This window comes from Myxocyprinus asiaticus, chromosome 12 (genome assembly GCF_019703515.2).
Source record: "Myxocyprinus asiaticus isolate MX2 ecotype Aquarium Trade chromosome 12, UBuf_Myxa_2, whole genome shotgun sequence".
In the NCBI taxonomy this organism is placed as follows: domain Eukaryota; kingdom Metazoa; phylum Chordata; class Actinopteri; order Cypriniformes; family Catostomidae; genus Myxocyprinus; species Myxocyprinus asiaticus.
The window spans coordinates 7353590-7378627 of record NC_059355.1 but is presented as its reverse complement, the minus strand read 5'-3'; the positions used below and the strand labels follow the sequence as shown (position 1 = coordinate 7378627).

Here is a 25038-nt window from a genome sequence, read left to right as displayed (position 1 = left end):
TGATTGTAGGCCAACTATTATTTATATTGGTAATTGGAAACATTTAATATATATATATATAGTAAAAAAAAAAAAAAAAAGAAAGAAAGAAAGAACGAAAGAAAAGATTTGAAGAGACAAGAGTTGTGAAAATTAAAAGGTGATCTGGGACCTTTATACAGCTTTGTTTAGTGCATGCCATTGAACAAAGCCTCGTTTTCATTTCCCGTCGAAAATTAAATGTGGCGCTACTCTGAATAAGGTACACATCAAGAAGAGGTGCTGTACATTGACAATATTAGACTCCCTAAACAAAAAATCTATTCAGACCATAAATATTTGTTTTATGAAGTATTTATTTAAATGATACAGTATATGTAGTTTTTGTGCTTTTATTTTGTTTTTTATATTATCATCTCTCCCTGCCACTTTCATTTTTTTTCTTTGTGTGTGTGTTTTATAAGTAGTTTTATACATATCTTGCAGTATAATGTTTCATTTTTATAATAATGCAAAAATGCATACTGTTGATGTTTGTTGAATAGTGAGTTAAGGTTTATATTACAAAAAAAGTTGTATTTGCCGTCAGTTGATTTTAAATAAATAAATTACTTTTTTATGTAATGAATTAAGAAAATAAATAAATAAATAATTAACATTATTATGTATATATACATTATTTAAAAAAAAAAAATCTTTCTTTTATATTACTACAGGATATGTTGGGGGGGAAAAAAGAGTCTATTAATGTTCTTTAGCAATGCCCTTGCCCCCTTTTGCCAGATATTTCACGCGCGATGCCTTTCTACCAATTTATTTCTATGGATCCAACTCACGCTCCCCGCTAGAGGAAAGCTTGCATGAACAATCAGTTTTGTTGGTGGGTGTAATGTTCACAAACCAATAGCTTGTGGTCAAGGCCCGATACAATCCAATCCCCATTCCAAACGGGACCGGGTGGGTGTGACCGGAGGGTGACTGAGAGGCGGGCGCAAATAGAGTGCGCGGTGGTGCTGAGTTCGGTTGAGGAGTTCAGAAAGCGGGGCTGCGGACGGTGGCATCAGTGAGTGCGAAGGGGCGAAACAAGGGAGCATTTGGCCGACTTTCAAAATAACTGCATTATAAAAACTGGACGCGCTGGATAGCAACTCATTCATCTCTTCGTGCACGTAGGTCTCATCGCTGACAGCCCGTGGTAAGTTCACGCGTCTCTTCATTTTGGTCCCGTTTTTCGCGTTGCCGTGTAACGGATTATTTTTCGCATTACTTTACAAGCGATGTGGAGGAGAGCTCGCGCGCTAACAAACGTTAGCTAGTTTGATATTGTGTTGCGATTTCAACAGATAAGTACATTTCCAAATAGTAGAATTGGTGCCTCTGGGAAGCCCAGAGCGCCATATGTCGCCCATTGCACTTATATTAAACGTTTGTCCGCCTAGCCAGGCCATCTAACTGGAGGTGATGATGAAGAGGCGCGTGCAACTCCAGGTTTGCAGGCGCGAGGAATGACTAGACGATAGGCGGCTAACTAACGGCCGCAAAAACTTCAGCTCGTGCAGGGGACGAATTTACCGCAGTTAACGGTTACATCGTCGCCTCGATGATATCCTTGTCAATTTAACATATTTTGTTGAAATTTCAAGTTGTATTTGGCCGTTTGAAAAGATGGTTGTGAGGGAGTTTATCATTGACTGAATTTTTGAAGGACTGTCCCGGACCCTTTTCAGTTTACCGTGGATTCTTCACCCATATAACGGCACTTGACGGTGACATTACAGGCATGGTGACCCATTTTTTTGTCCCGCTTACCTTATTTTTAGGACTCTGTGAGAATTACACCAACTCATAGTCTAGTTGTTGAGAGACGACCACCTGTCTCCTGTTTTTACTGGTGTTTTTTTAAAAATTATTATTATTTTTATTTTATTGTTAATGCGACCAACTTTAGCGCAAAATCCCACTGGAGGTCAATTGGTGCTGAGATGGTTTAATCTGATGGGTTCAGGGAGACATTAACTTGGTTCAGCTGTTTATTCTTGTAAGGATGCAGTATTTGAATATTAAGTGTGCATGTATGATGAAATGTATGGCTTATAAATGTTCTTGCCATTGCATCTTAATATGATATTGCAAGTATCTGGTTAACCATTACAGGTTTGTAGGTATTAACCATGTCATATACTGTATATGTTTATAAAAGAAGTGAATGCATATTTCTCTAATGAAATTCTGTTGTCGTGACTTGAAAGTACTTGAATGTACTCGACTATATTCAAGCAAAACAATGAAATGTTTGACCCTTTATACTCCAATGGTGAGGCTACGTCATATTGGATGTACAGTACTCAGAATAAATCTGTGCTCTTCCATCACTAACTCCCTCTGACTTTCTTTCCAGGTGGCCTATTTTTAGTTCCTCATGCCGGAAATGGCACAGCGGAGCGGGCAAGAGGACCCTGAGCGATACCTCTTTGTGGACCGGGCAGTGGTCTATAACCCAGCTTGCCAGGCTGACTGGACGGCCAAAAAGCTGGTGTGGGTGCCTTCTGAGCGGCATGGGTTCGAGGCTGCCAGCATCCGAGAGGAACGTGGAGAGGAGGTTCTCGTAGAGCTGGCTGAAAATGGCAAGAAGGCTCTTGTGAACAAGGATGACATCCAAAAGATGAACCCACCCAAGTTCAGCAAGGTGGAGGATATGGCAGAGCTCACCTGCCTGAATGAAGCCTCAGTGTTGCACAACCTGAAGGATCGATACTACTCTGGTCTCATATACGTAAGTATTTTTGCGGTTTGGTTTGGTAATGCAAGTAGCACAGATTTTACACACTTCCCCTTTATGTAAAAAATTTGATTTTAATCAGCCTGGAAATATGTCTATAGCTAATTGAGTTTTGAGAATTTGTAGAGTTTGTGTTTTTAATTTGATGCGCTCATTACGGCTTTTCTTTATATTCTTACTGGTTCTACTTCTGCAGATATCTCCTTGTGACCTTGATCCATTTTATTGCACATTCTAAGAAAGAGAAACTGGTTGACTTCTTTTACTCTAGAGAGATAGAGTGTGAGGCAAGCTGTTTGGTGTTGTAGCCCCATCATTTCCTTGGTCTCCCCATTGCACAAAAGCTGCTATGAGGTCATTATGGAATCTCAGTGAGAGGGCCCACTTGTCTTCACACTGTCCCTCAAGAGTCTCCGTAGGGATGGAACGTGTATGGAATTTAACTGTCCTGATTCTGAGTTTTTAGCAGATCCAATAACAATTCTTTCTTTTGAGGAAGAAGTATTTGGAAATAAAAAATGTAGTTTTTATTCCACTTGCTGATCATGTCATTTGTGATCATTTCAGGTTTTATCAGAACAGATATATCAAATGAGAGATACATTTAATACAATTCTTGCAGAAAGGCATGTTTACACAGACATTCTAATGACTTTTGAAAGACATTTTAGAGGCATAAATGCAATCCAATAATTGGTCCTACTGTAACTCTGAAATAAAAATGCTAAATAAACAATACAATTCCACTGATCACGACAAAAAACATAATATATAGGTTTCGGATGGTACAATCATCGGATCACAAAAGCACATACAGAGATGGTCAAAAATGCATGCGACCACATCGCATTTGAGGTAGGAACGCTAATCCGCCCTGAATGCATCCCGGACAGCAGTGAAGCACCACCCCTCACCTGTCAGTCGACCACTGTGCTAAAACAAGAGTTTAAACTTTGTCAGTTTCAAGCAGCTTCAAAAGGAAATAACCATCTAAAAGGAAAGTTTGCAAAAGCAAAATCATTCACAAGCACGACAACTTTATGGATTTTCAGTGTGTCTGAAATCAATATGTAGGTACACAGATGAGAAGCACGAACATCTGAAGCTCTTTTAATACAGGTATGCCACGAAAATAATTTGAAATTCTGCTCTAAATGTTGCATTTGTGCTTGGATTAAATTTCAACTGCATCTGGGAGAAACGGTGCGCTGTTTTTATTTGCGCTTTATATTTTATGTCTTGGTGCATTTTATTATCATTCAGTAGCATACTGACATAGTGATTGAATTATGTCGTCTTGAAATTAGAGACCCTCCCCTCGAAATCCAATTAGATAATGAAATTAGTTGTCGATAATTTTATTATCGATTTTATCGATTAGATGTTGCAACATTAGCTACTCAAACTCCCAGAGATGCTTGCAGCATGGTTGGGCTAGACTGTAAGGCTAGCTCCCTGCATTTTAGAGGCTTCTTTTTTTTTGGGGGGGGGGGTTTAAGCCGTTCTGTGTAGCTGGTGTGCTCCCCTGTAGACTACAATAATTAACTGTGGAGGCCCATGCTCGGCCTAGTAAAAGCTGAAGCTTTTTAACGGGGCTCTTATCTTTGGCATTGAGCTACAACTGGCTAGCAGTATCTGCAAGATGTCAAGAAGCAGACTGCCTGTTGATAACACAAGCATAACACGGTATTCCCCTTCTTGGTCCCCAAAATTTCCAGTTTCCTTGTTACTATCAGCTAATGCTTGTTTAAAAGAAATATAGGCAGTGTTAAATCCAGGTGAAAACATGGGGTTATGTATTTAAAGAATTAGGGCTGCACGATTATGACAAAATCATAATTGTTGATTATTGTAATTGCGATTATTAATGACGATTAATAGATGAAATTACTGTGATGTCACTAAGCAGGCAACCGTGCTTTCAGGTTCTTCAGAACATCAGGTGGTGATAGGCTGCAGTTTATTTTAAGCATTAAAAACGGTAATAATTTTTGTTAATGTTACTAAAGGTTATTATAAAGGTATATCTATGGTTTACAGTGAAGAAATTTATGTAGGTTCTTTCTGAACTATTGACAAAACCAGTTTTAACTTCAGTCAGTATGCCTGTGTATACATCAGCCTGTTACATGACACGCATCCTCACACATTTCACACACTTCCAAAGCCCGAAACGTTTGGCATAAAAATCAAAAACTACCATCAGACATGCAATATGTGTTTTTACTGCTTAAATTATTTGGTTCACGTACAGTAAATAATAATATTTGACATATTCAATAGTCTGAACAGCCGATTTAGGTTGAACTTCCTTACTGCATTTACAATACCGTATTGTGATCTTGTTCGCATAAGATCATCGTTAAATCATATTTGGCCTCAAATCTGTCACAGCAGTTGCACTTTGGAAAGTAAGATCAGTTTGCGATTTTGTGTGATTCATTTGACGCGATAACAATGACGATGGTCTGTGAAATTTGAAGTTCAAGAATTTTCTTATGTCCAAAACATCCAAAACAAGCTGACTTCAAAACAATCTACTCTGTAGCTCGTTTAATACATCCATACAACTGTCTTTTTTAAAAAAAAAGTTGTACACAGAAATCGACCAACCCAACAATATTCAAACTCTCCTGATCTGCACTCACAAATGCTCTAATAATAAATATAGCTGTTTTAAAAACATAATAAATCACTTATTTAGCCCCTATCTGTGCCTTGATTATAACGGTCAGGGATCGTTTTAGTTTTGTCGTATTGCTCGTTTGTTACCTATGATAAATAAAACCGGGCAGCATTCTATAAATTGAAAATAATTCAAAATTGCTCACCTTTGTTCTACAGCTTCTTTTCGAGTGTCAGGCTATGTGTCTTTAGCGCTAATTTTCGTGTGCCATCGCAAACCGAGATGAAATACACTGTAAAGCAAATATCTGGACGTCAGACTTTTCAGAGCTTGCACATAAGGATTGGTTGTCATGACTGATTGGACTGTAGACTCACTGTGTCTCTGATTGGCTATTGCCGTTTCATTGCTCAGCACACACGTCTGGGATTGGTTAGAATCTCAACCACTGCAAAAACACGTTCTAAATAGAAACCATGAACGCAACAGGAAGTAGACTTAAATTGAATGCTGTAATCGTCAGTTTTCATGATTACATAATCATGAGAGCCGTAATCGTGATTCGTTTTTCGATTAATTGTGCAGCCCTATAAAGAATATATATTCTCTACTGTGTGCATGGATGGTGACCAAACCTCAGGCTGCTGTGTGGTTTGTGCACTCATATCTGCTGTGTGGGCAGAGATGTGGAGTTGCTGCGTTCCTCTCTGCTCTCCCACGCCCCTATTTTCTTGAATAGCATGACAGGAGATGACAGACAAGTTACAAGGACTTTGTTTTGTTTTAAGGGCAATTTACCATTGATATTTCCCAGTTCATCAGAGTCTTATGTAGTTATTATTTTGGCCCACATGATAACTTGCAAGCGTTGTAAAGTGGAGATGATGAGATCTTTGTAGACCGGTTAAAACTGATGCCATTTGAGTATTTCATGATAAAAACATCACCTGTCATTAGAGGTGGGGAACAATCAGTCGACTTTTTGATATTTTATATTATTCTTTATTAGGGTTCATGGATTTTGACAGTATTAATAAAAATATGTCAACCATTTGGGTGCTCTGTTTTTGTGTTAGAATTCTGCCAGAAAATGAAGTTTTATAAAATTATAAGTTTCATAAATGCACTTTTGTTGGGAAAATACTGACATGATGTAAAACATTAGGCCTACTGTTTTTTTTCCCCCAACCCATTCTAACTGAAGCTACTTAGACTTGTACAAGTCATTATCACAGTTTTGACTAAACCTCATATGTGTTACCCATTGAAATAACATTAACTTGGCAACAAGTTTAAATCAGCAAAATTCACAACAACAATGTTTAAAACACCACCGAAACCAAATCTTAAAGATTGCAAGGCATAAAAACACAAGATCAATAAATATAATATGTATTCTTGGGACAAATGACAGTTCCATCAAATGACCTAGTAAACTAAGTATTGGCCTTCTAAAACTAACCGTTTAGTTGTTGGACAACTACTTAACCATACTGACCTGTCCCTAATATTGTATTTGTTACATATCAAAGGACTGAGGATTCAGGATTTCAACATAGAACACTGATTCATAACTGATGCAGTGCTTTAAATTTCTGCAGTGTTGTGTGTTACACTGGTTATTATTACAGTTGTGTATAACTCAAAGAAGCTGTTTTCCTTTCCAGAATGACTCTGCAGAGAACAGTGTAGCCAAAAGTCTCCTGAGTCCCAAGTCTATTGTTCTGGCCAGTGATCTAGTTTGGCAGGGTCGCTTTGTCTAGTGGGGAGTTGGAAGTGGACTGCACCCCCATTGGTCCTCCACACCCATATACACCGATCAGCCACAACATTAAAACCACCTGGCTAATATTGTTTAGGTGCCCCTCATGCTGCCAAAATAGCGCCAACCCTATTCTTCTCACCACAGTTTAACCGAGCGGTTATATGAGTTACCGTAGATTTTGCCAGTTCGAACCAGTCTGACCATTCTCTCTTGACCTCTCATCAACAAGGCGTTTCCATCCACAGAACTGCCACTCATTGGATGTTTTTTGTTTTTGGCACCATTCTGAATACATTCTAGAGACCGTTGTGTGTGAAAATCCCAGGAGATCAGCAGTTACAGAAATACTCAAACCAGCCCATCTGGCATCAACAAACATGCCACGGTCCAAATCACTGAGATCACATTTTTTCCCCATTCTGATGGTTGATGTGAACATTAACTGAAGCTCCTGACCTGTATCTGATGATTTTATGCACTGCACTGCTGCCACACGATTGGCTGATTAGATAATCGCATGGATGATTGTTGGTGCCAGATGGGCTGGTTTGAGTATTTCTGTAACTGCTGATCTCCTGGGATTTTCATGCACAACAGTTTCTAGAATTTACTCCGAATGGTGCCAAAGACAAAAAACATCCAATGAGTGGCAGTTCTGTGGATGGAAATGCCTTGTTGATGAGAGGTCAAGAGAGAATGGTCAGACTGGTTTCGGACTGGCAAAGTCTACGGTAACTCATATAACCGCTCTGTTCAACTGTGGTGAGAAGAATGTCAGAATGCTATTCTGAGATGCGGGTTGGCGCTGTTTTGGCGGCACGAGGGGCACCTAAACAATATAAGGCAGGCGGTTTTAATGTTGTGACTGATCGGTGTATATTAAGCACACTCATAAACACAACCTTAGCCAACAGAATGGCCCTTCAGCAGACACGGATTACCTCTGACTTGCCACTTCACAATGTGTCTGGATCACGAAACGGTGGTCAAACACATTCAAACGAACGCAACTTGCTCTCGGTTAGAGTCTCTTATGTATAACAACCTAAAGGACAAGGTTCAATTCCTGTTCATTTCCTCTTTAATGAAGTGCCTGCTCACTGCAGAACTGATGCACTAGCAGTGAAAGCACGCCATCAGTGTTCAAATGAAATACCAGTATCATACTATTTGACTGTGCACTGGAAGAAAATGTCTAAACTATCATAATTATAAAGCAATTATTTGTCTGCTTAGTGATGCAGCTGATTATCTAGTACCCTACATGAGCAGACATCTCTCAGCTGGAGACGGTGTAGTATATTTCTACACAGTCATGCAAATAGAAGAGGTCATAATTGCATGCATAATTACTCTGAATTTACTCTGAGATTTGCTTGATTTCCTTTTATTGTTATAAATGTTAAAAAAATAAATAAATTGTTTTTGCTTTTTGTTTGTGTTCCTGTCTCTCTGCAGACATACTCTGGGCTCTTCTGCGTGGTCATAAACCCATACAAAAACCTCCCCATATACTCGGAGAACATCATTGAGATGTACAGGGGCAAGAAGAGGCACGAAATGCCACCTCATATCTATGCTATTTCTGAGTCTGCCTACAGATGCATGCTTCAAGGTAAGAATATAAATATCAATTATCCATTTGTTGGATTGTCTCGGTGGCTTCATGCATTACATAATGTTGTGTATTTCCAATTAGGATAATACAAAAATAAAAAGGGTGTTTTATAGTGTGGGTGTGTTATGGTTCAGCACTTGCTATTTAGATTAACATCAAGGGAGAGCTGAATTATAATAGAAGTCTTGCAAAAGTTGCATTTATATCATCACAACTATGAGATATCCCTGTGTTGAATTAAGCAGACAATTCCTCCTCCTTTGTCCTTTTAATTAATTCAAGATTCTTACTTTTCACCAGAATTTCAATCACTCAATTTACTTGCAGTTCCAGCAAATCTTTAATTTTATTGGCTATAATTTGTGTTTCATGTTATCGTCAGGTAGACAGGAGAATTGGAATGGTCTGTTTCTTTGTTTTTCCATCCCAAGTGATAAATTAATTTTCTCTGCCACATCTGGTATGCTTGGATAAGCCCAGAGAATGGAAAAAAAAAGGGACTGCTTTTTTTCCATGTTTCTGTGCGGTAGGCTTGAGTTTTACTTGCCCAAGTTGCTAAATTGTGCCTATTTGAAGAAAGATGTGAAAGATAATATGCATCAGTAACTATTGTTTTAGACCTGGTGCTCTTTTGCTAGCGTTAAACTACTCAAAACTGTCACTCAAGGTACTTATCGAGCACTCTGGAAATATTTGCACGTTTTGTGTATGTTGATTTTAAAAGTGCACCATGAAAATGAACACAAGACCTTTGCTTTGGGAACATGTCATATTGATCAGTCACAATCTTTTTAGCCCTGGAGTAACAGTACTGCCGTTTTCAATGTGTGTTGGCAAATCAGGCCTTTGGAAACAACACTTCTTCGTCATATGTCACTGGCAATGAATACTAAGCTTCTGACCATCACAGCAGGAGATCATACAAAGTAACCCCCATTGCTCCTTATCCCAGAAAAATTGAGCTATTTCAGACCGCTTTCTGCATGTGTTTTCTCACTGGATCTCTTCTCAATGAGGTGGACAGGATGGGGTGATCGTAAAAAGCAAGATTGGGAGATGTAATGGCATGATTCAGTCAACCCATGATTTTTTCTACTTTCTACTGCTGTAATAATCTTTAAGTCATGTCTCAGTAAATCTGGGGCAGTTGGATATTGGAGTGGGCAACTGTGTCACAGATTAAGATGTGGAGTCTGACAGAGAAGTCTGTATTCTCAAAGTAGATATATTGGTGAATGGCGTTCGTTGTAAACAAACTTGGATGTCAAAATTCTATTCAAGTGAATGGATAAGCATTTGGCATTAATGCAATGTTTAATTCTCACCAAAGCTGACTCTCTGGCATTGGAGAAAGGACAGGCCAGTTGTCCTGATCTGTCAGTGGCCAGAAAACCAGAGCCGTCCCAGACTGGGGAGGAGGCTGACCTGCATTGTGGGGTACAATGATGCCTTTGTGTGGCGATGGTGGGGAGGGCAGTACAAGCTGTGACGTGATAGGTCAATTGTGGCTGGGACACACAGATCCTGGTGTCTGCTTCTGGAGGAAACACCTACAACAATGCTGCACGTGCTGATATCCTTAGATCTACAGGGATTACGGCAGCGGAACTAAATTGTTTACTTTCCTCTTGAGATGTTTCCTTTCTTGATGGCTCCATTCCAGTTATCGTGCATGTGCACTTGTGATTTCAAACACATTTATGGTTGAAAGCCACTCTTTTACTCTTTAAACAGAGCACCGTTTTCTAATTTGTACATGGCTTGATCAAAGGATGTGATAATCTCAGCATATTCTATCTCTTTCTAAAGCAGCATAGATGTTAGTAACTGTTTCCATTTTGTAAACATTCTATTATTGTAGTAACACGATGGCGCGTAACAATAAAACGAACCGTGACTGGCCGTTTACATGTCTCAGTCGCTTCACGTGCAAGCAGGTGAACTCGCCGCCCTCAAGAAACAAATTGGACAAATGCGAAAATGTATCAGCCTCACTGATATATCGGTCGACCACTACTCTCCTGTGGAACACAAAAGGAGATGTTAGGCAGAATGTTAGGTACAGTCACTATGCACTGTCACTACATATTTTTTTCTGTGTAGTGAATGGTGACTGAAACTAACATTCTCCCCAACTACTATGAGTATCAGTCAATACTAACCATTTACATTATAAATGGCCATTTAATGTTGACAAAATGCATTGAAAATGTTATTTTAACATACTTAATAAAATGAACTGATTCACATGGCAGAGAAAATACCTGTATACAGTTAAAGTCAGAAGTTTACATACACCTTAGCCAAATACATTTAAACTCAGTTTTTCACAATTCCTGACATTTAATTGTAGAAAACATTCCCTGTCTTAGGTCATTTAGGATCACTATTTTAAGAATGTGAAATGTCAGAATAATAGTAGAGAGAATGATTTATTTCAGATTTTCTTTCATCACATTCCCAATGGTTCAGAAGTTTACATACACTTTGTTAGTATTTGGTAGCATTGCCTTTCAATTGGTTAACTTGGGTCAAACGTTTTGGGTAGCCTTCCACAAGCCTCTCACAATAATTTACTATAATTTTGGCCCATTCCTCCAGACAGAACTGGTGTAAATGAGTCAGATTTGTAGGCCTCCTTGCTCGCACAGGCTTTTTCAGTTCTGCCCACAAATTTTCTATCGGATTGAGGTCAGGGCTTTGTGATGGACACTCCAGTACCTTGACTTTGTTGTCCTAAAGCCATTTTGCCACAACTTTGGAGGTATGCTTGTCCATTTGGACGACCCATTTACGACCGAGCTTTAACTTCCTGACTGATGTCTTGAGATGTTGCTTCAATATATCCCTATAATATTCCTTCCTCATGATGCCATCTATTTTGTGAAGTGCACCAGTTCCTCCTGCAGCAAAGCACCCCCACAACATGATGCTGCCACCCCCATGCTTCACGATTGGGATGGTGTTCTTCGGCTTGCAAGCCTCACCCTTTTTCCTCCAAACATAATGATGGTCATTATTGCCAAACAGTTAAATATTTGTTTCATCAGACCAGAGGACATTTCTCCAAAAAGTAAGATCTGTGTCCCCATGTGCACTTGCAAACTGTTGTCTGGCTTTTTTATGGCAGTTTTGGAGCAGTGGCTTCTTCCTTCCGGAGCAGCCTTTCAGGTTATTTCGATATAGGACTTATATTTTTTTATTTATTTATTTTTTGTGTGGATATAGATACTTGTCTACCTCTTTCCTCCAGCATCCTCACAAGGTCCTTTGCTGCTGTTCTGGGATTGATTTGCACTTTTCGCACCAAACTGTGCGCATCTCTGAGACAAAATGTGTCTCCTTCCTGAGCGTTATGATGGCTGCGTGGCCCCATGGTGTTTATACTTGCGTATGATTGTTTGCACAGATGAACGTGGTACCTTTAGGCTTTGGAAATTGCTCCCAAGGATGAACCAGACTTGTGGAGGTCCACAATTTTTTTTTTTTAGGTCTTGGCTGATTACTTTTAATTTTCCCATGATGTCAAGCAGAGAGGCAATGAGTTTGAAGATAGGCCTTCAAATACATCCACAGGTACACCTCCAAATCAGTACACATCCTATCAGAAGCTAATTGTTTAAAGGCTTGACATCATTTTCTGGAATTTTCCAAGCTGCTTAAAAGTGTATGTAAACTTCTGACCTACTGGAATTGTGATATAGTCAATTAAATGTGAAACAATCTGTCTGTAAACAATTGTTGGAAAAATTACTCGTGTCATGCACAAAGTAGATGTCCTAAATGACTTGCCAAAACTATAGTTTGCTCATATTAAATCTGTGGAGTGGTTAAAAAATGAGTTTAAAATGTATGTAAACTTCTGACTTCAACTGTTCATCAGATAGAGCTCTAGAGAGATGGAGATGAGAGATTAACAGGTGTTTAAGAGTTTCTCTTCACCTTGCAGTATGCAGTAGGTTCTCTTCACCCAGAGTAGTTCTGGTAGCATTTTACACAATTATTTTTGCTGTTTCTGCCTCTCTTGTCAAATGTGCTGTTTTGTGACTGCATGTTAAAGTGAATAAAGGTGTGTGGGAATTCCCCCGCATTATGAATGTGGAACATAAGGGAATTGTTAAATTTGTGCGCAATGTCCGCAATCCTGCGGCAAATTTCAGATCCTGCGGGTATCCTGCTTCTCAGTTGCAGGACACACTCCCGTTGGACTGCTATATGGTGAGTCGGTGATGTCACTGTGAGTACTTTCATGTATTTATGTGTATGAGGTAGGGTCCCTTTCATCTCTTTCGCTTTTCCAACCATATTCAGATGCACGCAGTGTAAAAAGCGCACAGCTGACTAGGGCTGGCAAGCATTACGTTGCATAAGGAATATTAATGTACCATGTGAAATCTCAGCAGTGGTGCTGCTGAATGCAGATAGGGGAAACACTGTTGTGTGCAAATATGTGGATTCATAGTTTAAACAGATGTTATTCACGAACCTCACAAAACTTGAGGAAACCCATTGTTTTCTTCATGTGGAGCAATCATATCTTTCTCTGAAGCATGTATTCTGTCTGCCTGGATCAAAATTGTTTTCCTTTCACTCATGAATGTTGAATGATGGGCAGTCCGTGACACTCCAAGAAGGCGATCCAGGCCGTGTAAACTGAAAGCTGTCTGGTTCTGTTAACCGTTTGGCGTGCCACTATTCGAATACCAAAATCACTATTCGGTTATTCTACACATGCAGTAGAGAAGCAATCAGCTTAAAAGGTTAAATGCGGGGCCTGGGTAGCTCAGCAAGTAAAGACGCTGACTACCACGCCTGGAGTTGCAAGTTCGAATCCAGGGTGTGCTGAGTGACTCCAGTCAGGTTTCTTAAGCAACCAATTGGCCCGGTTGCTAGGGAGGGTAGAGTCACATGGGGTAACCTCCTTGTGGTCGCTATAATATGTGGTTCTCGCTCTTGGTGGGGTGCATGGTGAGTTGTGCATGGGTGTCACGGAGAATAGCGTGAAGCACACGCGCTAGGTCTCCACAGTAACGCGCTCAACAAGCCACGTCCTAAAATGCGTGGATTAACAGTCTCAGACGCAGAGGCAACTGAGATTCGTCCTCTACCACCCGGATTGAGGCGAGTCACTACGCCACCATGAGGACCTAGTGCGCATTGGGAATTGGGCATTCCAAATTGGGGAGAAAAAGGGGAGAAAAAAAAAATGCATACCAGGGTACATTTTATAACATCCCCAGACACACAGGCTTACACAACCACACATCCATTCATATCTGTCATTGATAAATCTGCCAGAAAATGATCATAATGTGGTCTCTGGCTGTTGACCGAACTCTGTTACCAAGGGCTAATTATAACAACTTGGGGAACTCTGGAAGTGCCAAAGGTCACTTCAGCAAATATTTTTGAAATGGCTCAGTCAGTGCAGCTATGGAGACCCCTCTCTGCTGGAACCCAGGAATGTCAGTGGCACTGGTCTTTCTAAAAAGCATATGGAAGCTATAAAATCTAAACAGTCACTGACAGGAAATTTATGTCTGAAACATATAATTACAGAATTTAAAATGCAATCTCGCAGCCACATTTACCCAGTGCAGAGGCGCACTTAAATTTCAATCATGCTGAAATGTAGTCATCACACTTATCAGTTAGTCACTGAATGGATTATTTGGTTAAAACAAAATGTTCCCTGATTGGTTGCTAAACTAATGTGATGGAATACCTGGGAGATGGCAGAGATTGCTGGTTTATAAAGTAGGGCTGGGTAAAAACAAAAATCTTTTACACTATGCCCAACCATCTGCATTGCAAGTAAATCACTTCCCATATGCCATCAAATTTTGTACTATGCGACTAGAAAGGTTTATGATTAGCCACTGGCTGATAAATGTTTATACACTATTTCACTCACCAGTGATTGTTGTATAGTGGGGAAGAAGTTTAGTGCAATATATGCACAACTTATTTGGTGTTGAATAATGTCTCCTTTTAATACCCTTTCTGTTGTTGATAGTTGTAGATCAAAAGCAGCAAAAAAAGAAACATTTCATTCTAATCACACTAATCGCATGGGTGTGAAAAAGAAGGCATGTGACCCCACTCTCGTTAATGTGCGCTCAACCAAAACACATCTTTCGAGTGTGCTGCCTAGGTAGTCTACTCCTTACATAGGTAGCTGGCTTGTGCAGCATTGTAAACTAGATGGAGTCTCATTAATGACTGATTTTGGAATACTGTGCAAAGGCAGCAACTCTGCCCACCATTGTAATAGCGCTCCGCATGAGAGGCTCGACTCACAATTGATCAGGGTTGGGGAGTAATGTGATTTACGTATTTAAAATACAAAATATAAGTAACTGTATTCCACTACAGTTACAATTTAAATCATTGGTAATTAGAATACAGTTACATTCAAAAAGTATTTTGATTACTGAAGAGATTACTTTGCATTTTATTGTCATTTGTTTCATTTAATATTTAGTCCTTTCAGATGGAAAACATTTATACATATAAATGATGCGATTCAAAGTGCATTTGAACAGCGGTGAAACACTTTCTTATGATGTGTTACATTCATACGATCAGACAGAGAAGTAAGTTTGGAGCAGAAGAAATAGAAATAAACCTTCTGTAAATTGTCAGCTTTACGCTAAGCTAAAATGCTATTTCTAGCCATTTTACTTGCACATGTTACCAGGCACAGTCATATTTTTTTATGATGAAAATTCACGTTGGATAATTTCTTTTTTTTTCTAGTAAGACCTTTGATATTAGGGCAAAAATCGTATTCTTGATGATCATTTTTGTAATGTTTTCCTGTAAAAATATCGAAAAATCCTTAAAACAAGATCAGTTTGATTTATCTTGTTTTAGAAACAACACTGCATTAGATATTTAGGTTTTTCAGAGAATGTATTTTTAACATGTGTATTTTGTCTTACTGTACTGGCAGAGTTTTTATAGTCAAAACAAGTGAAAAAAATCTACCAGTGCTGAAGAAGTAATCCAAAGTATTTAGAATACATTACTAATTACATTTGACAGCATGTGTTCTGTAATCTGTAGTGGAATACATTTCAAAAGTAACCCTCCCAACCCTGCAATTGATCATAGTTAATTGAATAGTCCATTTTTAATTAGACCCATATTTGAAATAAAATTCATTAACTATTTTTATTGATACTTAGTTTATTAATCAGTAAGTATATCTATAATCAACATTTCTCTCGCTTAATCCACCATCTTGAATGGATTTTGTTTTTCACTGCTTTTGTTGCAAAGCATCATGAGATTGCCTTCATGAAGGATGCATGCGATGCTGCCTTAGAATTTAACCAAAAGAAGGTATCTTAGAACACAGAATAATTATGTTTCCTTGCTTTTGGAACTGTCTCATTAATGCTAACACAGTATCTCTGGGGAGATTTGATGTTTTGACCCACCTGTTACCAATGACTGTAATGAACAGTAATGGGTTTCATGACTCTGTCCTTTTGAATTTGATCTATCCTGAGCCCACTGGAACATACAGATCTTGTGTAGATTACAATAACCAGAGACTCTGTTTCAAAGGCATTCCAAGGGGAGCTCAGAAAGGGTTTGGTACATTTTTCAGATCAGTTGTGCTTTCTTCAATACTTCTAATGGATAATAGGGGCTTCTTGAGGGTTCTTAAATATTACTTTATCTTCTAATGCAATGGCCATTTTTTTGTTCCTTTTTATAATTCTTGTTTGTGGAGTGTTAACTGCCTCTTTTAGTTAGTCATATTCAGAATTCTTGGTACATTCAATACATTTGACACACATCTAATCCAATAGAGAAGGACCACATGTTTTTTGATGAGTATTTGTTTCATGTATAAATAATGTTTGACTTGAGTTTTGCATTTGTTTTGTTTTTTGTTGTTGTTTGTACATGTGGATGTTTATGACATAAAGCTACAGGGAGTAACCAGGGTTATTTGTGTCAGACAGCCGTGACCTAGTGAGTGAGGTGTTTGTTTTTTCTGTAGCCTGAGGTCGGCTACCCACATTGCAGAACACGCCCCTTCACAACAGGGATCAAGCAACAACTGCCCTCCTACACAGCATGGCTACAGAATCCCATAATGCCTCTGTGAGCTAAGCGTTTGAAAAAGCAGATGAGATCTTAGCTCGCTAAACATCAGCTGCTACACCATGATACAGTTTATTATTTCATTCCAATAAGCTCTATCTCCTGTCTATGAATTAATCCACCTGTAGATTGTATTTATTTTATTTTTCTTATTTTTTGGTGTGTGCTGTCTAAAGGTCTGTATTTATTTGACTGTGTTTATTGACATAGGTGTTAGGAATGGGCACGAGTACTCGTGTACTCGGACGTGGCAGCAATGATTGATGGTGATCATGCGTGGTGTGACTTCACTTAATTCGAAATTCAATGACAATTACCTGACAACTAAACATAAATGTGTTATGCACATATCTTTCATTGAGTTGGGCAGTGAATCTTCACATAGTGAATAAATACGATGCATTATATTTTGATTATGCAATTTGATCTACATTTTGTAACCAAATATTTTATAACCGCCTATAATAATGAATAGACGATACACTGGAACAACAAGACGCAATGCAGCAGCCAAAGACGTTTGTCAGACATGTTACTATATATACAGTTATGTACATGTCATTGCCCCTCGAGTACTCGATGAGTAATTAGTCTGAGTACTCGAGTAGACAAAATAACCAAAATGGCCATCCCTAATATGTGTCAATGCAAATGTGATGGTGTACATTGTAATAGAGGTGCAGTCAACGTCTGATCAGACCATATCTGGCTTGGCTTACTGAGTAACATCTGAGTCATATTTCTCAGTGTGTGATTGACTGGCTCATCACTTCAAACAGCTACATGCTAAATTCCTGTGGACAGCCGTTGCAGCAGATGGGTTGGTTTTTCTGTTAGGAATGCTTCTCATTGCCCTCTTATTACCTAGTGCTTTTGTACTGCAGTTCATACAATGATTCACTCAAGCCAGAATATTTTGGCATCTGTGAGCTCAAATGTCCCATTGTAATGCCAAATCCATCTTGTCAAACTAACATCATTTACAAAGTGAAATTATTTTTTCATTCAGAAATCATGTATTTGAGAATACACTCGAGAAATTTGAGTAGGGGACGTCAGCTTTAGTGTCAGTAGGAAAAATACATTTTAGACTCCCAAACATTACTTTTTCAAATAGAAAAGATTAGAATAGAAGAACAGGGCGCTCTGCAAGAGATGGCATTGCCCCCACAGAGCCCCCCCACTGAACATCGTGTCAGTCTGAGATTACATAAACAGCCTAAATATATAGAAGAACTGTGGCAAATTCTCCAAGAAGCTTGGAACATCCTATCTGCCAACAACCAAGAAAAACTGTGTCCAGGTGTACCTAGGAGAATTGGGGCTGTTTTAAAGGCAAAGGTGGTCACACCGAATATTGATTTAGCTTTTTTATGTTTACTGGACTTTGTATGATGTTAATTGATACAAAGTCCTCACTATGCAACATTTTTCACAAGTGCCTAAAACTTTTGCACAGTACGTGTGTGTGTGTGTGTGTGTGTGTGTATACACACACATACATACTGTATATACTGTGTATTGTGTGTGTGATGGTAATTAAATTTCTCACTTTTTGGAGAAAGTTTAAGCCTTTGACTTGCAAACACTACAAGTCGGCGGTCAGTTGACTTTTAAATAATGAATACTTTTTTTTATAAAATATAAATAACAGTAATGGCAATGACACCTAATAAAGTACTTTTGGATCACAGTTTGAAAATCTTGAAATGAATTACATATATAAACTTCAAACTGTCACTTTTGTGGCAGATGTATTCCACTAATATTTGTCACTCTTAAAAATTAGTAAGATCAAATTCTAAATGGAAGCCTATTTCAGCCATATGGGGGGAAAAAAAACCTATATACTATACAAAGTCATATTTATGACAGAAAAACTCTCCCTTTAGCCCTATAATTAAAAAATAATTATTAGATTGAAAGTTATATTTTTTACATGAGTCATAAGTAATTATGAGATCGTAAGTCATAATTAGAAGTTGCAAACTCTGTTGATCTGACGTATTCTCATTGGATAGAATTATAGTGGCCTAATGAATTGTGAACATTGAGGAGTATTTCAAACATGGTTTTGCTAACTATGAAATACTTGCCTTATTTGTGGAATCACATGGAATATACTGAACAAGTGGACCCTTGAAAGGATTTTAAGCAAGTAGAATCTTTGGCACAGAGAACAAAACGAATGTGGCTGAGGTGACATCTTTCATTCAACGACTTTAAACCTTTGGTCAGTCTCATGGTTATAGGTGAAAGCTTCAGATATCTTGATCAAATCTGATCATTAGGTCTATCTGATAATTATATCTCATAATTATGACTCATATCCTAATTTTAACTTTTTGATATTTAAACCTTTTTATGTCATAAATATGACTTAATATCTTATGTCTTTTTATCTTAAAGTGTTCATTTCATGAGGAATAATTTTTTTCTTAAAATTCTAACATACAAGTGGTCATTGTACTATAAAACATTTTACGTTTTAGAATTCAAAAATTCCTCTTCAGCCCCAAAAGAGCATTTATTTTTTCCACATTGCAAAAAAAAAAAAGAAAAAAAAATATATATATATAATTTTTTTTTTAATCTTCCCACCTTGTGACATAGAAGGTAGGAGTCATTTGCATAGTCCCTGCCTCCAAAACACACATAATCATTGTGAATTCTAAAAGAGAGAACGGCTGAGGGATGCCAACACTGGAAGTTGCTAGTGATGGGAAGATAGGATAATTTTACTGGCTTGAATCTTTGAGTCTCGTTCAACAAAATGAACAAATCGTTATTCAAGTCATTTAGTTCATTTTGTTCATTTGAGCAGAATTAAATTAAAATGTTACATTTTCAATAGCCAAACCCCCCCCCCCCCCCCCCCCAACACGTCTACTTACGCAAACTTTGATTATAGTCTCAATAAGGAAAAATTGATAATGCAGCCAAGGACAAATTATGAGAAACAGAAAGATTAGTTCACCTCTGGAATCTTCTTGTCGGAGTCGTTCGTTCTTTTGTCACTGCTTGGCGTATACAGCTGTCGTGTGACAAAAGAACGAACGACTCGGACCAGAAGACTCGAGAGGTGAACTAATCATTTCTGTTTCCTGTACAGCGCCTATGCGGTTTTCACGTAACAAACGAGCGGAGGTTGCGCAATGCACATGCGCGGCCAACAAAAAATGAACGAAACTCTCTCTGAGACTACTTGTTCTTCTGTGTTACATAAAAGATTCGTTCAGAATGAATGAATCATTGATGAACGACCCATCACTGGAAGTTGCTCTATTGTTCCTGTTGTTTGCTTTTAACCAATGAAAAGATTATAATGTGGAGTAACGTACCCAGACTTTATTGTGTTCCGGGTTGTGGGCAAACTGCAGCTCTGTATAGCTTTCTGAAGGATCCCAATGTTAGAAATGAGTGATTTATTCAAAATAGGGCTGCAACAACTTATCGATAAAATAGATAATTATCGATAATGAAAATCATCGACAACGATTTTCAGTATCAATTAGATGGATATTTGCGGTAAGCACAGAGACGCCCCGTCAGTGACGTCAATTCACAGCCAAGTGAAAAATGTGTTGCATTATGAAACACGTTAAAACAACGGAGACAAGTTGAAGTGGAAACTACCCGACCCATGTTGTGCAGCACACGAGAGCTCTTTATAAACACCTCGGTAAGGTCACACGTCACGTGGAGGAGTCAGGAAGCACGTCATTGTTTACAATCATCCCTTACGTCATCCCTCTCATGAGCGCACGTCACAGAGATGTACAGAAGTGAACATTTGTAGTTAAAAAGTATATAAGTATTGTTTTGTTTATCAAAATAATCAACCGTTTGCATTCAGAAGAACTTTATTTGTCGACTGGAGTCGTGTGGATTATTTTGATGCACCCTAAATATGCATTTGGACCATCAAAAAATGGAGTACATTCACTTGCATTGTTTAGAGGAGGAGGCCTGAAATGAAATCGTAAAAGTCTTAAATTCTGTTTTGATGAAGAAATTAACTCTGATACATCTTGGATGGCCTGAGTGTGAGTAAATTATAAGCAAATTTTCATTTCTGGGTGAACTGTTCCTTTAAGGACGATTTACAATTTTCGATTCTATTTTCCTTCATTTAAAGGTATTTTTCAAAAAAGTAACTCCAACATGATTCAAATTAGGGATGTGCGCGACAAGTAATTTGACTTTCGTTTAAACAGAAGTTTTGTAACCGACTAGTCTAAAGAGAAACCAACCTTCAGAAAACAGTAAAAAAAAAAGTGTGTTTATTTAACACACTTACAATTTATCTGTGACATGCTCGCATTGAATTATGATAATTGTACATTAAATATAGAACATGACACGCATTCACTGAATCAGTGTTAGCTAATATTTAACAGACATATTTATTGAAAACAATTGAATGAATAGTGCAGGATCAATGGAACAACCCTAAAAGCCTGTTCTAAACGGAAATCACCAAGTAAAAGTTACTTAACATATTAAAACAGTCAGGACATTTTTGAAAATAATTAACAGGTAGACTAAGCCGAATCTACGAGAGAGGAAAAAAATGCGCTGAAAAGTTGCGCGTATTTCATGACGTGCAGTCGCGCATTAACCATTGATCTAATATGACAGCTGTTTGGTAAAGAACGTCAACCAATAACAATTACAATGTAAAAAAAAATAATAATAAAAAAATTGCTATAGGATAGAAAAAAATAGGCCTGTGATGTAGCCTAAAATAAACCTAATGTATTCTAAACATGACGTGCACACAGAATAAAAGATAGTTTAACATGTTAAGCAGTCGGCACCTTGTTGAAAATAGCCTTCTTAATCAGCAGATTAAAAAATGGCATACCTAGTCTAAAACAGTTATTTTCCAGGCTACTTACTCAAAAGCATAATTTTTTTGCTGAGCAAAATTAACCTGTCAACATGGTCTGGTGAAAAATGGGACTTGACTCAACTGAGGCGGCTATCCTGTGCTTGAAAAAGCCCGCTCAGCGTAAAAATAACGTACAAGCATGCACAGATTTAAAGAAGACTCGAATGTGAAAACATCACACTTTCAAACATTTGGGAAGCCGATTCCCGCACCACCGAAGTGATTTCAAAACTACTTGGCTGAGTTTGCTTGTTTTGCGAGATGACATTTTCCTGCGCGTGCCGCGAGTGAGAGGAAAGAAGCACGCGCAGCCTGAGGTGAAATTAAACTCTGTATCTACTCCAGAAATCCTCTTTTTTTTTTAAATTCTATTTGTATTATTAACTCTATTTAAAATATGTATCATTGATATGACAGTAATTTAAGTGCAGCCTCTGTAAAAAAAAAAAAAAAAAAAAAAAAAAATATATATATAAAGCCAAATGTAAATGTGTAAAAATTATGATCAGTTTAATGGGGGAAATATTCCAGTGTCGACTAGCAGCATCAGAACCGTTTAGTCGACTAGTCTTGCACATCCCTAATTCAAATAACATGTTCCTTATTAGAATGCAAGGCAACCTGTTTTTTTATGATAGAAATCAAAGGTGTGTAACAGAAAATGATTTGATATACTAACACTTTATTATAAACTTACATTTCTGTTTACATTTCAGAAAATGCTTCAGCTTCATGACTTACACAATTTACACAGAACATAGTTATTGTTTGATTAAGCCGGTGTAAACATGCATGATGGACAAAGTCTACCTACAATCAACACTGTACAGTCGTACTGGAAATATTACCGGCTTTTATATTGGTCTCTGTGTTGTTAACACAGGAGCACGCAGCCATGCATATTTCCACACGTTCAGCTCGTCAGATTGAGGGCGGCATCAAGCCAAGGGTTGTGAACATTTGTTTTCCCTCTTATATTCAGCCATTGGTGGATTGACAGTGTATCCAACTACAGCGTCTGCTAATATTTTATGCAAAACCTCAATTTCATGATTTAAAAAAAATTAAATAGTGTCAAAAATGTAAATTCAAATTAATCGAAGAAATCGCCCAGATCTACTGTGATCTAATATTTAATAGCATTTAATAATTATAACTTACCAAAGCACATTTTTCTTCCATTTGGCAAAAACAAGCTTCCATAAATCTACATTCCAGGGTACAGAAAATAATTGCCAATGGACTAATGGTTACAACATTTGGGCAAGAATTTAATGTTGGCAGATTCTTCGTCAAAACTGTATTAAATCATCCTTTATGCTGTCTGTATACACTTCTTGCACTTTCACTTCATGCTTCTGTGGTAAATGCAAGTAAATTTTCCCTGAGTTGCATAGGGATGCACCGATACCACTTTTTCTCTACCAGTTCGATTTCAATAACTGAAATCTCAGTATCGGCCGTTACCGATCCCAATCCGATATCAGTGTTTTCTCTTAGGCTAATCGGTGTAGAATATCTATACCTCACTTTGTGATTTTCTAATTGGGGGTACTCTTTTACATGTAAAGAAACACACACCTCTAAACATTTTCAATATAAATGTATAGCCTATTATAGAAAAAAAAAACCTTATTATTTACTAGCTCAAAATGATCAGTAATTCCACTGAAAGTCTTCAGTAGAAAAAAAGCCAGTTTTCTTTTCAAATACTTTTAACTTTTATCTGAACTTTAAAGGATTCAAATCTCTTTTTGGTTCACTTTTTCATTCACACAGTTAATTTTTGGAACCCAATTTAAATTTTGTTGTAATTTGTAAACAAATAATAATTATAATAATAATAATGTATGCTCTGAAGGCTGAAAATAGCCTTGAGTACATCACCAGCCTGCGTGTGCTTATGTGCGTGTCAACAGAGTCGCACCATTCATTCAAATGTGCTGCGCATTAGGGCTGCGACTAATGATTATTTTGATAATCGATTAATCTAACGATTATTAGAATGATTATTCAACTATTCGGCGATTACTGCAAAGCTTTTAACCCATTATTCAGCTTGTGCCCAGACTTAAAAGGTTGTATTAAACATGCTTACTAACAATAAAGAGGACAGAATCATCTTTTAAAAATACATCTAAATGACATTCACTGAATTAAAGGGAAAAAATACTTTTTATTAGGTTTAATTCAGTAAAGAAATTCACTGCAAAAAATCCTATTGTTATCAAGTGTTTTTGTCTTGTCCATTTAAAATTGTCTAAAAATCCTTAAAACAAGATATTTACTTGAGAAGCAACATATAAGATATTTAGACTTGCTTTAAGAAAGTGTATCTTAAATATTAGTGTATTTTGTGTATAAGTGTGTTTTTTCACTTGGTTATACTTCTGCGAGATCAGTGAAGACAAAATATATGTATATTCAAGATCTATTCTCTTAAAGCAAGTCTATATGTTGCTTCTCAGGAGAATGCATCTTTTTTTGAAGGATTTTTAGATATTTTAAAATATTTGTATTTTTAATATTATATTCAACTTTCTCAGATAACAATTTTTTATTCTGCAGTATAGCTGCTAAAGTAAATGTACGTTGTTTTAAAGGAGTTTTAGATATTATTTTTGGAAAACAAGCCAAAACAAAAACAAATCAAAAACGTATTTTGTATAATGGGGCGAAGACTGCCCTCTCTCACCTTTGTTCACTTCAATCTATCTTTAACTCACAAAAAAACAAACTCTCTCTTATTAATAAAGCTGCGTATTGCCAGATTTCTTCACGATAAGAAATGCACAGTGACACATTATGATTCAGTAAGTCGCGAGCCATCACGTTATAATCTAGCTGCAGCAAGCGCGTCTGAGGGATGAGCGTCCCTGTGACAAAGTGTTCCTCAGCCGGGTGCAGTTTCAATCTCTCTCCCTTAGATCGGGACATTCACATAACTTGTAGAAGAGGCGCTGACTGTACAGAGAAATGCCAGTTTCTGATTTTGTAGTTGTTTACAGTTGAAGTCAGAAGTTTACATACACCTTAGCCAAATATATTTAAGCTCGGTTTTTCACAATTCCTGACATTTAATCATAGAAAACATTTCCTGTCTTAGGTCAGTTAGGATCACTTTTTTAAGAATGTGAAATGTCAGAATAACAGTAGAGAGAATTATTTATTTCAGCTTTTATTCCTTCCACCACATTCCCAATGGGTCAGAAGTTTACATTCACTTTGTTAATATTTGATAGCATTACCTTTAAAT

General features: G+C 37.6%; 1 protein-coding gene across 4 annotated transcripts in view; it reads left to right on the top strand.

Moving 5' to 3' along the window:
- The first annotated feature begins 1007 nt into the window (after positions 1–1007).
- The window catches only part of LOC127449073 (myosin-10-like), a 91167-nt gene continuing 67136 nt past the window's right edge, over positions 1008–25038 (top strand). For all 4 annotated transcript variants that reach the window (XM_051712218.1, XM_051712216.1, XM_051712217.1 and 1 more), the window contains exons 1-3: positions 1008–1174; positions 2378–2752; positions 8608–8764. In XM_051712218.1, the coding sequence (XP_051568178.1) occupies positions 2399–2752; positions 8608–8764 (511 nt within the window). In that variant the 5' untranslated portion in view covers positions 1008–1174; positions 2378–2398. The remainder of the gene's footprint in view (positions 1175–2377; positions 2753–8607; positions 8765–25038) is intronic.